The sequence below is a fragment of the Peromyscus maniculatus genome, chromosome 17 (assembly GCF_049852395.1).
Source record: "Peromyscus maniculatus bairdii isolate BWxNUB_F1_BW_parent chromosome 17, HU_Pman_BW_mat_3.1, whole genome shotgun sequence".
Classification (NCBI taxonomy): Eukaryota; Metazoa; Chordata; class Mammalia; order Rodentia; family Cricetidae; genus Peromyscus; species Peromyscus maniculatus.
The window spans coordinates 49864590-49881708 of NC_134868.1; the positions used below are offsets into that span (position 1 = coordinate 49864590).

The 17119-nt window shown below is 39.6% G+C and overlaps 1 protein-coding gene and 1 long non-coding RNA gene across 2 annotated transcripts in view; both read right to left on the bottom strand.

Annotated features, from left to right (window-relative positions):
• Positions 1–17119, bottom strand: part of Kat6a (lysine acetyltransferase 6A) — an 83196-nt gene that overhangs the window by 35600 nt on the left and 30477 nt on the right. The window contains exons 2-4 of the mRNA XM_006982989.4: positions 6763–6871; positions 1584–1699; positions 994–1075 (exon numbers count right to left, since the gene is read on the bottom strand). Coding sequence (XP_006983051.1) covers positions 994–1075; positions 1584–1699; positions 6763–6871 — 307 coding nt within the window. The remainder of the gene's footprint in view (positions 1–993; positions 1076–1583; positions 1700–6762; positions 6872–17119) is intronic.
• On the bottom strand, positions 3804–6756 carry LOC143269062 (uncharacterized). The gene is made up of 2 exons (XR_013045397.1): positions 4279–6756; positions 3804–4099 (listed from the first exon to the last, which is right to left on the bottom strand). It is a non-coding gene; the product is annotated as an uncharacterized LOC143269062 (long non-coding RNA).

Below are 17119 nucleotides of genomic sequence, written 5' to 3' on the forward strand. Positions count from 1 at the left end.
TGGGATTATAGATAGCTCTATGCCACTAGACAAAGCTTGACATTGTCTTTTAAAGAAATTATAAACAGCCGGGCGGTGGTGGCGCACGCCTTTAATCCCAGCACTCGGGAGGCAGAGGCAGGAGGATCTTTGTGAGTTCGAGGCCAGCCTGGGCTACCAAGTGAGTTCCAGGAAAGGCGCAAAGCTACACGGAGAAACCCTGTCTCGAAAAACCAAAAAAAAAAAAAAAAAAAAAAAAGAAATTATAAACATATAACCAAACCGTACTCCATGGAAATCTAACCAAATGGCAATTAAATCCCAACCAACACCTTTTTAAGAAACAAGTGACACCGGGCGGTGGTGGCGCACGCCTTTAATCCCAGCACTTGGGAGGCAGAGCCAGGTGGATCTCTGTGAGTTCGAGGCCAGCCTGGTCTCCAAAGCGAGTTCCAGGAAAGGCACAAAGCTACACAGAGAAACTCTGTCTCGAAAAACCAAAAAAAAAAAAAAAAAGAAACAAGTGTCAAAACAATCTAATAGCATTAAGCTGTACCTTATGATTTGGGTACTCATTTGGTTACAAATTATTTGATTAATTTTTTTTTTAAGTTTTGAATAAATCGATCTGAGTTCTGGACCCTAAAAAGTACTGAGCACTGCTACAAACAACATATCCTAGTACAATTTTATCTCTTCCTTTAAAAAAGACAGATTTCAAGATATTACATGAGTCAAGTATTTTAGCTTCTAGCAGAGACTAGCAAATATTTAAACAAACTATTTCATCCTTCATAGACACTGCAATGTTGAAAATAAGTGAACATAAATCCAAAAAAATGTTAACAAGCTGATCAGAAACTATATTCTACCTTTAAGATGTCAGCTGTCTATTTATACAACTTCAAAATGAAAATCAATTATTTTCTTTATCTTAACAGCAGATAAATGGGGTTCCACTAACTAACACCCTTTCTCAGCGATGTTATTTGATTTTCAGAAAGGACTTCTCACCTTTTGGCATCCGTGTGAGTGGTGGATCACAACATTCCATGTGAAAACCTCGGTCACATGAATCACAAAAGAGCATGTTATCCTTTAAAAAAAAAAGAAGAGAAAAGAAAAAGGGAAAAGATATTTCTGCTTAACCTTAGGAGACAGAAAGTTTCAGGACTTATCGAGACTAAGAAGCTTCAAATACTACCATAATAAAATTTTCCTTAATCAGTATTAACTTAGGAAACAGTCTGAGTTAGCAGAAAGTTTTGCATCATCCAATCTTGGTGAAGAACTACAGGTTCAATATGTTTTCGTACATTCATAGCCAGATAAGAGCTAACCTTGGTCTATCTTAATAAAAATCAAAAGGATGATTTGTAATTAGGAAGAAAACATTCATAAATCAATACCTCTATACTGCTCAAAAGAACTGGAAGCTTTCTTGAAAACAGTTTAGTATCTCTGCAAATATATGACCAAGTTGCTTTCCCAATCACCTCAGAGCAGTCTATGCCCAAGTGAACAGAACAGTATTCTAAACTAATGATTATCTACCTGGAAAAGGCTACTGAAAGAAGTAGCCATGGCAGAGGCAAGATACTCACTGCATTTTTGCCTTGGTCACGACAGGAGCTGCACGTTTTACACTCAATGCACTGCCACCGTAAGGCCTTCACTCTCACTGTTAGTTCTGTGGAAAACTTTAAACAGGATGGATGACCTAATAAGAGAAAAACACTTCAGTGATGAAAAATCAAATTATTTTGTAATGATACTCAAGAAATGGTAGAAAAATGGCAATTATCTGAACTATATCAGATAAAACATGATGCTCCTGGAAGCTTGCCATATAATATGTCATCAAGACTTTGCATTCCAAGTCAGTTTTCCTAAACCAAACAGGATTTAGCATATCTGCCCACAATGTAAGTATAAAAACCATGTCCAAACTTGTATTGAGCCTGTATCAAATTATTATGCTTGCACACGTGCTGGTATTTATATGAATACAAATATGCCCAGGTCACCTCTGAAAGAACACACAAAAATCTATTTATACATATTTTGCTAACACCCTAGAAAATAAGATCTATGTACATATTTTAAAGGAGGATTTTTGATTCACATTTATACTCAGTTTAAATTATTTGTGGCTGCGTATATGCATGTCACAGTTGGTATGTAGAATTTAGACGACAACTTTGTGGAGTTAGTTCCCTCCTTCTACTTTTACATGGGTTCTGAGGGGTCACCAGGCTTTCAGGGTGAGTGTCTTTATCTGCTAATCCATCTTGCCAATCCAACTATTATTACTGTTATTGTTATTTATGTCCTCACTGTGTGAGCACATATGTGAGCGCACATGCAGGAACAAAAGTCAACGGACAGTGCACAGGAGTCGGGTCTCTCCTTCTGCCTTGTGGGTCTCGAGCATCACACTCGGGTTGTCCGGTTGGTGATCAACACCCTACCCACTGAGCCATTTCACTGGCTGTGCTCTCATTGTTTACTGAGAAAAGTTTAGTATCAGAATTTTAAAGTATAGGATAAAAATACCAAACTTGAAGCAATCCCATGCTCATGGTTTAAGCTACTTCAGCTAAATCTAAAGAAAAGTAGCATTTCTCCCGGATGAGGGGCAACAGCAGCTGGAGGGATGGAGTGCTGCGAAGGAAGGGATTCTTCTCCCACGAGTTACTATATATGTTGATTCTCCAGTTTTCAGACTCAGTATCCATGTTGTGGGATATTTTGATTGCACTCTGACACTCCTAAGACTGCCAATAAAGTTTACCATGAACCAGAGGGTGGAGCTAGCTACTAGCTGATCAAAATTAGCCATAGTTTTTAGAGGACCCAGGACATAGAAAGAGACACAGGGGCTTAGATTCTCAGCCCTTTTGGATCAAGGAGAGGGGGAGGGGGAGAAGGGAGGGGAAGAGAGGGGAGGTCACCAGTTGCTTCTCTGGCACTTCTTCAGTCAATCAGGTTTTTACTCCAATATCTGACGCCCAAGTTTTTATTGATAAAAGAATTAGATAAAAACTTTAGTTCCACTCCTTGAATAGCTATCTTTCTTCTTTTGTGAGAGAAGAGCTAGTTAAATCTTTTCTCTTTTTTCCATTTCTAAAGAATTGCCTCTTTTATGAGGTAGTAAGCTTGTCATCAAAACACAGACACTGAAGAAAAGCAGAAGTGTGGCCTACATACATCATCTCTAATAATAGCTATTTTCATGTTCTACTTTGCCTTCTAAAACTAGCTGAAAGTCACAGCTATAGAATGTGTAGTTTCTGTTTCCGCTTTTCATTATTTAATTCTAGTAAACTTCATATTCTTATTCTTTAAACTGATTATATGCTACTGATTGATAAATGATCACCCGCATGACCATTTCCCTATTGTTAAATATTTACTGGTTGGTTTTCAACTTGACACAAACCTAGACATATCTTGGAAGAGAGATTCCCAATTGAGAAAATGCTTCTATAAGACTTGTCTGCAGGGCAATACACGTGGTGCTGCTATCTCCATTAATGATTAATGTGGTGAGTGGTGTCACCCTGGGCAGGTGGTCTCTAGGTGCTGTAAGAAGGCGGGCTGAGCAAGCCAGTAAGCAGTGTTCCCCAGGGCCCCTGCTTGAGTTCCTGGGCTGACTGGCTTCAATGACGGACCGTGATATAAACTCTTCGCTCCACAAGTTCTTTTTCTATGATGCTTGAGCCTAGCAATAGAAACCCTAACCAAGACATCATGGTTACAGTTTGCTTATTTTAAATTAACACCATGGGGAGGAGGACAACAACTCCTGGAAGTAAGACTGGTGAGTGTAAGGACATTTTCAGTTTTATTGGTTGAAATGTATGGGCAAACGTTTCCAAAAGTCATGGTGTAACATCCAGTGCCACTAACAAAGTATGAACCTTTGTTGTATTTCCCTCAGAAGATTGCACTGTGCTTTCAATATACACTGTTTCAAACTCTAAAAACTACATTTTCCTACCATTTGGCATGCATTCCTGTCATTCTGTAGGTGAAGTTCTTTTTATATGTTCAGCAATTAATTTTCTCTGCATAAGCTGCTTGTTCACAGACTCTAGACTTCACACTTAGAAATGTACTTTTTTTTTTTGGGGGGGGGGGTTTCGAGACCGGGTTTCTCTGTGTAGCTTTGCGCCTTTCCTGGATCTCACTCTGTAACCCAGGCTGGCCTCGAACTCACAGAGATCTGCCTGCCTCTGCCTCCCGAGTGCTGGGATTAAAGGCGTGCGCCACCACCGCCCGGCTCTAGAAATGTACTTTTTTTTTTAACTCATATAGCATTTGGATCTTTCCCATATCGAATGTAATTATTTCCCCCAAATTATTCTTGCTCTTTTTATTTTAGGTTATGCACTGTTGTGGGATATCTGATCACACTATGAACCCCAAGTTTGAGTTTGCATTAATTAAATAAAAATCAACCTTGGGTCAGGAGGCCGAGTTAGCAATTAATTGACAGAAAGTAATCATAGAGAATTATAGGGTGTCTGACACCTATCGAAGTACTAGGGAGGGAATTAGTGTAGCGTAGGTTCTGGCAGATAGGAAGAACGCTCTCTTTCCTAGATGGCGGCAAAGAAAGAAGGTCTGCTAGTTGCTACTCGGCCTCTCTGAGCTGGCAGTTTTCACCCCAGTCTTTGTCTTCTGAGTCTTACTGATAACCGGAACAATAGAGATTTAACTAAATGCTGTATTTGGTGGCAGCAACACAGCTGGCGCCTGCAGGAACAGAGCCCCCGCCAAGCCACAGCCTGAGCAGCCAGGCCACTGCCAGAGAAGCAGCCCAGGAACTCAGAGCCACATTTGTTGGCTAAAACAGCAGCAGATTAAAGTGCAGCCTCTGTGCCAACAGAAAAACAACAAAATATGTTTTTAAATATTTTAGAAAATAACAATTTACAGATTTGACTATGCTCATGCTTTTCTTCCCTGATCACTGTGAGGGCCAGTCTCCAAACAGTCTTTCCCTCTTAAGTAGATTTTTCTCTCATTGAAGTAGGGTTGATCTGTATAACCAATGCAGTGTTGTTGGAATGACAGCATAGCTTCTATAAGGTTGTTACAGAAGATATTCAAGACTCTTCCTTGTTTTTTATGGAAGGTGCTTCGAGAAAGCCAGCTGCCATGTTGTGGATATTCACACAGCCTTATCTACAGGTCCACATGGGAAAAAAACCTGAGGATTCTTTTTACCAGGCAATAGCCTTAATTTGCCAGTCAGGTAAATGAGCCACCATAGGAGCTTTAGGTGTCTGAGGCACCAATTAAAATCCTAAGTTTATCCTCATAAGATATCAAGTCAAACTGCTTATATAAGCCACTTCCTAATTCCCAGGGCACAGAAACAGTATAAAATTAAAATGTCTGTCATTGATATAAGCTGCAAGGTCTTAGATTAATTTATTTCTGTAGCAATAGATAACTGCTATTATTATTTTTATAGACTTTTAAATTTTAAAAAAACTTACAAAAACTCACATCCCCAAACTAACCAGACCCAAAGTCTATACATCTCCATGAACATTTACATACAGTTAAAATAGTTACTGGAATGGAAGCTATGATAATTTCTAATCAACTCTGGTTTTTATAGTTTTTGTGCTTCACTCTGAAATCTACCCAGAGTTCACTTTTGCTTATGATACTGTACTGTATATGGTCTCTCAGCACTCAAGATTTATTCCCACCTTCTTCTAATGTTTCTATAAATAAAAACTCAAAAGCTTGAGCTGGGGCTATAGCTCACTCGGTAGAGCACTTTCCTGACATGTATAAAGCCCTGGCTGGGTTCCACTGCCAGGGTAAGGAGCAGACATGCAAAGCTAAAACTTAAACCCTGAAACTGAAACAATGATTAAAAGATAATGCTGCTTCATTAAAGCCTTCCTATAAAATCTTGTGCATTCCTAAAAAGTAGAGTAAGAAGATCTCTGGAACTAGCAAATTAGTAGACTCGGAAAAATCTTTCTATAGGCCCAGGATTTCATAGGCTCAATAAACCCCAGTGTCAGCAATGCCCTATGTAACAATCCAGAAAAACAAACCTGCTCTTTCTGGGTCTATAGATCAAGTCTGAGACAAACCAAGAAAGGAAAGGAGTTATGTTGTCTGTGTGAGCACACTTAGGTGTACAGGTACACTGCATGAGGGGAAGGAAGGTGTTTAACCTCACTCAGCTGCAGTTCCTGAGGAGTCCTCCACTTTGTTTTTGAGACAGGGTCTCTCACTGACCTGGAGTCATTCAATAGGCTAGGTTGTCCAGCTAGCAAGCCCCAGGAACCTCTCTGTCCCCACTCCACAGTGCTGGGATTACAAATGCAGATTAGCACACTGAACTAAAATCTTTACACTGGATCTAGGGGTTGAATCAGGTCTTCAAGCTTGTGCATCAAGTACTTGATTTACTCAGTGAGCTTTCTCATCAGCCTGAATTGTGTTTATTTAAAACAAACAAACAACTTTAAACCATGTGATTTAAACAGTTACTTAATAATGAAATATAAAGATCAGAAAAAGGTAAGTTCACAGAACATTTACTAAGAACACCTGAAACAGAATTAAGTTAACTAAACAATTCAGCTATTCAAATCCCTCTGTAGTGTAAAAGCTCCACTCAGTTACCGCAAACCAGAATTAAGTTAAAGCATGCATGCATTTGGCAAGGCTTAAAGATTACCGACTCATTTCAGCAACCTTCTCCTTGTCTTGCAGATGTGTCAGAAGGCAAACGGAACCACCTACCACTATTGCCACAGTCTGCGCAGGAGATGAGTTCCTCAGGCTTCTTTTCCCGGTTCTGTTCTTTTGTACCAAGACAGAAACTACAGATGGGTATTGGTTCAGCAACTGGCTGCAGAGAAAAACACAATTGATTCCATTACTAGTACTTTTTTTAGTATGAACATAAAATTAAAGTTAGTTTTACACTCTATTCTGAGTTTACATAACTTTGAGGCAATTATATCACTCTTCCTAAAATTCCTACTCAGTAAGTTTTCATAAAGTTTGCTTCTACCCAAGATGTAAGGACAAAAAAATTATATCTAGGATCAGATCATACTTGGGATATATGTGCCCTGGAAAAATCATAAAGAAGTAAACTGTAAAGGCCTAGAAAATAGGTCATAAGATCTGGGGTTTATGGTATGGCCTCTAATGTACCATTGGAAGATTTTAGGCAGAGGGATAGTGTGATGGCTATTCTTGGTTGTCAACTCGACTATATCTGGAATGAACTATGATCCCCAAATGGAGAGCACACTTGTGATCCAGATCGTGAGGCAGGAAGACAACATAGCTTTGATCAGGATCTTGAGACAGGAAGATAAACACCTTTAATTTGGACCTTAAGGCCAGAAAGCACACCTTTAATCTGGGCCACACCTCCTGCTGGAAGCCTAGGTAAGTACAAGGGAAGGAGGGGGCATGCTTGTTTTTCTCCTGCTTGCCCTCACCTTGTCAGCACATCCACTCCTTCACTGGCATTGGAGCCTACTTCTTCGGGATTCCGGCACAGACCACACAGCATGGACACCCAGCCTCATGGGACTGAGCGACAACTGTTGCCAGGTGCCTTTCCACCATCAGCTCTATGACATGTGCACACTTTGAAAGTGCCCGCCAGAGCACAGCCTGCTCTCCATTCTCTCTTGCCTCTTGCTCCTCTGTCTCTTCTTTCCTCTCCTGCTTCTCTTCTTCCTCTTGTCTGTCTGCCTCTCTCAAGTCCCCACTCCGACATGGCCTTTCACTCCCCCTCCTTCCCCGTCCCCCTCCCCCAATAAGCCTCTTGCACTAGTTCTACTGTGCCTGGGGTATTTGCTTAATGGCATTCCTGAGCAGGGCCTGCCGAAAGGTACCCACTTTGCCTTTCTTTTTTATTTATCCTTTCATTGCAAGATTCTTGGACTTTTAATTCACCATTAGCCATTGCTGGACTGCAGCCTGTAAGTCATTCCAATAAATTCTCTCTCTCTCTCTCTCTCTCTCTCTCTCTCACACACACACACACACACACACACACACACACACACACACACAGAGAGAGAGAGAGAGAGAGAGAGAGAGAGAGAGAGAGAGAGATTTTCATTCCCTAAGTTTTATGACTCTAGAGAAGAATCCTAACTAATACAGACGGTGTGATGATTTGAATGTGAATGGCCTCCACAGGCTCATATATTTAAATATTTGGTTCCTAGTTGGTAAACTGTTTGGGAAGGATTAGGAGGTGTGGCCTTGTTGGAGGAGGTGTGTCACTGGGAGTGGGCTTTGAGATTTCAAACACCCACAACAGTCTCAGTCTCTGTCTCCTCCTACCCTGTCACTCTCCTCACCCTGCTTGCTGCCTTTGGATCAAGATAGAGAGCCCTTACCTACTTCAACAGTACACTACCTGCCGCCTACTTGCCACCATACTTTCCACCATGACCATAATGGAGTCTCTCTGAAACTGTAAGGGAGCTCACTCATTCCCTGCCTTGTGATTGTTCATGTAAGCTTTCAGCAGCTCCAATGCCATGCCTGCACCTGCCTGCCTGCTACCATGTGGAGACTCACCTCATGAAACTGTAAGCAAGTTCCCAACTAAATGCTTGCTTTTGTAAGTTGCCTTGATCATGGTGTCTCTTCACAGCAATAGAAAAGTCACTAAGACAAATGGTATGACCAAGTTTTTATAACATAAACAACTTTTATGAATATCACAAATAATAATAATGTATGATTTTATTTAAGTAGTTCTTGGTGCCATCAACAAGCACTGTCTATATGTAGTGAGGTTATCTTTCCAAATGTTTCAGTCTGGTCTTTTTTGGTGTCCTTTTTTTTCTTCCAACACTTGAAAACATTGATATTCCTTATCTCTGACATCTATTTTCCTATTCCTCACTCTGTATTCTTTTCTATCCACTCAATCTCACTGGGTACTTTCAATTATCATCTGCTTGTTGATGTCATTAAAATCTTTCTCTAGGCTATTCTCTCTTCTAAATTCTGAATACCAATATCCAGATCATCACTGGTATTTGTTTCAGACAATTTAGAGTTACCACATTTCTATCAATGTTTACTCATTTCTTTAAACTTAAATGTTAACTTTCTAATTAAAACATACTGGAAACATACAGGCTATAAGTGTACTCCTTAAATTACTATGGAATCAATGACCACAGAATCATCACCCATGTCTCAAGAACATTCCATCTCAGCAATCCTTTCCGATATGCTACCTCTTCCTTTCTTCCCAGGGACAGCCATCCTGACACAGCAGTATAGAACTGCAATTGGGAAGATAAAATATTGACTGTACTCTACACTTGGAGACCTCATTACATAGAACTAGAGTCAGAAATGGACACTGTTAGGAAGGGGACAGAAAGCAGACAAGAAATTGCTGAAAACAAAAGAAGATACCAAATGGCTTCAATATATTCTAAGTGTTTATGGTATGAAAGGTAAACTCATTTTATAATGTGGAACAGTGGACAAAAACAGTCAAACACTCAAGAAACAAACAAGAACAGAAGCAAGTAGAAACACACTATGGAGCCAGGCCTAGAGCTGCCCCTACTTGTGCTTATTAATTCTAAACACACTTAATTTCCAGCCACAGTAGCTCTAAGTGCACAACAGTCACATTTATTAGCATCTGACAGTAATGACAACAACAATATAGAATGGTTTCACACCAAAGGTTTAGAAAAGAAGAGTGACTTTTAAAACATGGGTAAAGACTGGTTTTAACAATACAGAATAGTATACAGATATTTATTTGCCTTGAAGGAAGAATAGTAAAAACGGGCAAAAGTTGAAGATGCCATTTCTTATAGTTTTACTTATTTCTGGAAAATAAGAAATAAAATTGGGGTTGCTGATTTAGCTCAGTGGTAGAGCACTTGCCTAGCAAGCGCAAGACCCTGAGTTCAGTCTTCAGCTCCAGAAAGGAGGGAGGGAGGGAGGGAGGGAGGGAGGGAGGGAGGGAGGGAGGGAAGAAGGAAGGAAGGAAGGAAGGAAGGAAGGAAGGAAGGAAGGAAGGAAGGAAGGAAGGAAGGAAGGAAGGAAGATTATCTGCCAAAGGTGGGTCAGGAAATGGCTAGATAGAACATTCTAGAACACAAAAAAGCAATGATAGAAAAGGTTCAGAGGTAAGACTGGCTGGAGCCAAGAAGAACATAACAAAAACATTGCCTATCAAAATGGAGAGTGGAGGGGCTGGAGAGATGGCTCAGTAGTTAAGAGCACTTATATAACAAGCCAGGTATTCTCCAAACACATGTTAATTCCAGCTCTGATGCCCTTTTCTGACCTCTACACATATACTCATACATTCGTACAGGTACACACAGAGACATACACAAATAAATAAATCCTTTTTTAAAACTGGAGATTGGACACACATCCCCAATCAAGACAAAATCCGAAAAGCATGCATCAATAAAGAAAATAAAGGAGAGAAAGGGTGGAGTCCTTGCAGAACAGCCTCCACTTCTCTACTACAATAAAGGGCAACATCACTAGCCAGGTATGGCAATAACTGCTCTTACTCTAAGTACTGAGGCAGAAGAATCAAAGACTGGAGGCCAACCTGAGGTACAGAGCACTACCCCGTCTATAGATACAGCTAGACAGACAGAAAGATAATGCAATAGATCTATGCAATAATCTGTTTCAAAATGTGTCTTCAATGATGTTTCACTCAATACCAAAAAGAATGTAATTTTGTCATTTACAGTAAGAGGAAGGGGAGGGGAGGGGGATAGGGGAGAGTAGTGAGGGAAGAATGTGTGTGGGGCTAGAGAGAGACGGCCCAAGGGTTAAGCACACTGGCTGTTCTGGACCCGGGTTCAATTCCTAGTTCACAACTGTTTGTAACTCTAGTCCCAAAGGATCTGATGCCCTCTTCTGGCCTCTGTGGAGATCAGGCACCAATATGGTATACAGACATACACGGAAGTAAACCACTTATACACTTACAAAAAGAAAAGAAAAATATATGTTTTGAAACTAATTACTTTGTATGTTAACTTGAAAAGTTTTTAATTTGAAAAAATAAAATTCAACATGCAAAATATGGAAAAGGTCCATGTGGATGTACAAAACGACACAAACAAAAGAAAGCAGTAGTGTGACAGACTGATGCACTGCTTCAGATCCAATCAAATATCGACTCTTTAGCTAAACACTACTGGTAACCCATAAAGACAACTTGTAAAGGTCTACAAAAAAACCAGACAATATGCTATATAATCGCTGTTCATAGATCTGTCCAAGTTTAATCCTTGTACCTTACTGTTGCCATGATCTATATTAAAGTAAACTGACTCCTGCAGCTATATTTACACTCCATTAAGCACAGCAACCAGAGGGAACCCGTTAAGAGTTAAGGTGAGGCATGTGATTTAGCTGCCTCAGACCATCTAGTACAAGTCTCCAGTTCAGATCAAAATGCCAAGTGAACCACAAGACCCTGTGTGATCTGCAGCAGCCTAACTCTAAATCCTACCCACCACACACATCTGACCTCATCACCTCCTAGTCTAACTTCCAACAGCACCCCCCTCTATCACCTCTGCTTCTGTTTTCTTCACAAGCCAGATATTCCAAAGCAGGACCTCTGTCTGCATTTGCTCCCTTCTATATTGACTGCTCTTGTCTAAATCTCTCTGATCTCTACTAAAGTCTTATCAGTACAGCTTTCTCTTAACACCCTACTAAACACATCAAAGCAATCCACCCACCATAACAACACAAGGCCCTTCCTTGCTTTACTTATTCCCTTCATTCTTTTCACTAGTTAATATGTGGATGGGTATCTAACTGACATGTGTCAACAACTGTAAACTCTCGGAAGGCTCTGATTTTTCTGACAAGAGTGCACAACAAACACTAAGCACTACACACATACACTACAGAACACCTGGCAGAACAAAAACAATAAAAATAGTATCTCGCTTGGGAAGAGAACGAAGACAACAGTGCATTGATGTAAAGTTTACAAAGTCATCTCACAGTGATTCCATAGCCTGGATAACTAGGTGATGCTGTGGATATCGCTCTGTCGCTCTGTATAAATAAAATACTGATTGGCCAGTAGCCGGGCAGGAAGTATAGGCGGGACAAGCAGAGAAGAGAATTCTGGGAACAGGAAGGCTGAGTCAGGAGATGCTGCCAGCCGCAGCCATGAGTACCAACATGTAAGATACTGGTAAGCCATGAGCCATGTGGCAAGGTATAGATTTATAGAAATGGGTTAATTTAAGATATAAGAACAGCTAGCAAGAAGCCTGAGCCATTAGGCCAAACAGTTTAAATAATATAAGCATCTGTATGTTTATTTTATAAATGGGCTATGGGATTGCCAGGGCTTGACAGGACCCGGAGAGGAAAAACTCTAGCTACAAGGTGAGACATCCATCATCGCCGCTCACCCTCACTCCCTTTCTCTAAAGCACTGGGACTCCTGGGGCTGCGAGCACTTCAGTTGTACTTGGGTCTGTTGTCTTATGTCAGGGCTTCCTTTCACTGTGACCTCCTTTGGCCCAAAAAATTTTTATACAACCCCAGTTATATAGATATAAAACCCAGACATACAAATTATATTTAGTGATAGTAAATCATAATGAAATTTAAAACAGTTCTTTGGTATCTTTGCCATTTATTAAAGATGAAAGTAAATTTGCATAGTAACATAGATAGGTTTATTCATTTTTTACATATAGAATGAAATTCTGGTTGGATATCCAAAAGTGCAGGACACAGTGCCTCCTCAACATTGTTCAAAATCAATCAATATTTTGATTTTATAATTGTCCAATGCTGTTTTACCTAAATACATAGTACAAAATGTCAGAAGAAAGATTAGGGCCATTTAGAAATTATTGGAAATTCTGTCTTAAACCCAAGCCAAAATTCACTTAACTTTTTATGAAATTTGTCAGCAACTCAAATAGTAATCTTAAAAACCAGCCACTCGGACACAACACAATCCAAAGATACACTGCTCTGACACTCACATGCACAAGAATGACAGCAGGGACACACTAATGCTCATTGTTTTCCATAATTAAACCATTATGCTTCTGTAGCAGCAGAAAACATTTTAGCTGAATGGTATAAAAAACTGCAGTTCCTAACATGCGATGACCCCAAATCTGAGCTGAGGCATTCTAGGTAATGTTCAGTGGTGTCCTGAGAGGAAGCTCTCAGGCAGTGCAGCACGGTGCTTGTGTTGTAGGTCCAGAATCAAGGATGCGGGGAAAGTGCACAATGTGACATAGGTGAGCAACACCACAAACACTTGGTTCATTACACATTTGATTTTCAATTACTTTTTGTCTGCTGCACATTCAAAACCTTCCTATTGTTATCCCATTATTTTTTAAACCCCACATTCAGTTACATGACATTATGGGTTTGCAAATCAAGTTTAAGATGCTAGGCCACTTTTTATTTTTAAAGATGCACTGCCGCTTTAAGCACCATGTTGACATATCCCCAACAGTCACCAGATGGCAGCAATGAAGCAAACACATGAACTTTTGAAACCATCTTTGAAAAACACACAATAAAAAACCAGCTAAGTGACTTCAGTTACTTGAAATTTATAGCATGAAATAAAAACTTTTAGATACAAACTTTAGTGTATCTTACATAAGGGGCATTTTTGAGAACTCTAAATCCATCATCTAAGATACTGTCTTTTTAAAGCCTAGTGAAAATTAGAATAAAAAAAATATCTAAACAAGTATTCAAGAAGATCCATAAAGAGAAGATAGTCAAGAAGTACCTGATTCATATAACAATGATATTGACAAAGACCAATAACACTAACATGAGGCAATAGATAACTGTGGTGGTTTGAATGTAACTGGACCCCATAAACACATAGGGAGTGGCACTATTAGGAAGTGTGGCCTTCCTGGGGTAGGCACAGCCTTGTTGGAGGCAGTATGTCACTGTGGGTGTGAGTTTTGTGGTCTATCCTCAAACTACATCTAGTGTCACAGTTCACTTCCTACCACCTTCGAATCAAGATGCAGAACTCTCAGCTCCTTCTCCAGCACCGTGTCTGCCTGCATGCCCACCATGTTTCTCACCTCTGAAACTGTAAGCCACCCAAATTAAATGTTCTCCTTTATAAGAGTTGCTGTGGTCATGGTGTCTCTTCACAGCAACAGAAACCCTAAGGCAATAATAAATGCACCATTCTTCCAGACTTGAATATAAAATATCTATAATACATGCAAAAAAAAAGAAAGCTTAACTAAATTACTAAAACTCATTTTTAAACCAAATGGTACATCATAAAAAGGCACTTTGAACTCCATTTTTATTAGGTACCTAAGACAGGTAAATTCAAGAAATCAGGAAGTAGAATGCAGAGTAGTGGATCCTGGATCTAGGGGCAGAGGTAGTAGGTTATTGGTTAATGGGTAACATCTGAGATGATGAAAGGTTTTAGAAATGGACAATGGTGATTATGGTTCCACAACACTCTGAATGTCCTAATGCTACTTTATTGTACATAAAAATGGCTAACCCGGGAATCTTATTCTCTGTATATTTTAGCACGGTAACAGAATAAGCATAGCTGGTCTCATTGTCATGGCCTCACCAGGCCAATGATTTGAGTGTACTATGGACTGTCCTCACTCTGACCCCTGTATTTTCCCTGAGGCTGTGCAACTCTTTCCCTGTGTTGTCCTGTGTGTGTACTGCTGACTGGATTTAGAAAAGCAACTGAAGTGCTCTACAAAAATCAAAACAACTTAAATCAACTATTAATAATTAAATTTGTACTGAGATTAAAATTTCACCACTTCATACTTTTAACTACATAAAAGCTGAGTTTTCTTATTCAGTTATATAAAAATAACTCACCTTAACAACTTTACTGCAAGTCAAGTCTAAGAACTAAAAATTGTGCATCAAGTACTGCTCATTATCAAAGTAAGATCTATTTCTGACATTCTTTCTCTTATCCAGCAAGATTACTCTGCATAAACAACCATAAACTTCTCTCAAATCTGTCCCTTAAAGTGAAAACCTAAATTGTACCTCTTTCAGTCTCCCAGTGATTTTCAGGACTTTGCCTGTCCTGACCATTTGTTCTCCAATAATCGGGTAAATATAACTCCAAATTAATTTCCTCCCATAGATATATAAATTCATAGAACTTAATTTTTAGCAGATGTGAAACATTGAAAATGTCTATTGTCAAAGCATTTCATTTTATATACACACACACACACACACACACACACACACACACACACCTAAAGGATAAAGACTAGGTCTTAGCTTAGCTGAGTGGGAAACTGGACTATTCTCAGGCATGCTATCATGAAGTAAATGAAAAAGACGTTCAAGAGTTAAGTACTAGGGGGCTGGAGACACAGCTCGGTGGTTAAGAGAGTTCTCTGCTCTTCCAGAGGATCTGAGTTTGGTTCCTAACACCCAAACAAGGCAGCTCATAACCCCTGGAACTCCAGCTCTAAGAGATCTAACACTCTCTTCTGGCCTCCATGGGCACACACTACATACAGCATCTCAACACACATGTGAACATAAATGAGTCTTTCCTTTAAAAAAAAAAAAAAAAAAAGATTTGACAGGTGGTAATGGTGAAAACTGAACACTGAAGCACCATGTTCTCTTGTAGTCAGGTAAGTCTTCAATCTCAGTTTTACCGATCAGTCCACTTCTTTCCTATTAATCATCTTCCACAGCTTCAGCTCCTTCCAAATCCCTTCTGACAGTTTATGTCACACTCTTAATTCTTCCAATCACTCTAGTGCCTTGAGTAGTATGTACTAAAATGAGAATTTCTTGAAATTAAAATACAGTGTCATTCAGAGAACCATGTTTATTTCCAAACAGGACATTCAGTTATGTATACAAAGCCTCTCCACTGGATTCGATAATCTGGGGAACTGTAATTAGGTGTAACTAAATTGAATTAATTTTATCACTAATTTATTCAATAGTGTATACATTAAGATACAATAGTTAAGAATGATGGCAAAAGAAAGTTAATAATTAGGTTAGTAAAGATCAATTTCAGCTTCCACTTTTACTTTACATGAGAATTGTTATAAATTTAGATAAGAAAGCAATCATCTAACAGATAAACTAATCCATTTTCTATTTCTTAGTTGGGTGACATAAAAAATAATAGAAACACTGTCAAGTGTAATTTCTTTAAACATTTTATTACATGTATTTACTGTCTGTGTGCACGTGTGCACACATGTCCCTCTTCGTATGTGGCTATCAGACAGCAGCCTTTGGAAGGTGGTTCTCTCTCCTTGAGGCTGTACTCAGGCTCTCAGGCTTGGCAGCAAGCACCCTTGCCTGCTGAGCCATCTTGCTGGCCTGCTCAATTTAAACTTAATCCTAGGAAGCTGTGGAGGCTTATCTTCTGAATGTTTGGGGATTATCTGAGAGCTGTTTTCTGTCTTCCACACCCCATCTTCCTCAGTCACCCAAACAGGGTTTTCCAAGTGATGGTTCCCTTGTTCTTCTTTTGTTATCATTTTGACTTTAAGTGTCTTTTACATGCCTAACTCTTGAGGTTTAATAAATCACATGCAATCTCTTATATACCGACACCCTGACTTTTTATGTCCTATAATTTTTTTCTATACACTGTTATTAGATTAATCCTCTTGAAATATGTTTTACCCAGTTACTCACATGGCTCAAAACTTATAAAAACATATTCCAGTGGTTAACTGCTACATGCTGGCATCCAATTCCTTTCTCCAAGTACCAACCTGCCTTATCATCCCATCTTCTTCCACTCCTCATCTATTCACCTGTTTATAAAGGTTTTTGTTTGGTTTTTGAGACAGGTCTTGACATCTGTGACTTAAAAGGTAAGCCTTGGACTTAAAAGGTAAGCCTTGGACTTGCAATCACCTTCCTGCCTCTGTTTCCTGAGTGCTGAGACAGGCTTGAACCACCACACCTGACCCAAGATAATGCCTTATGTTCTTTCTCCAGATTATGTTATCACTTTCCTGACAGTCCCTTGTGTCCTTCCCTTGAGAATCAGCTGGAGTATTGCTTAGACAGACAGGGTTTCCCCAGTTCTAGCATTCTC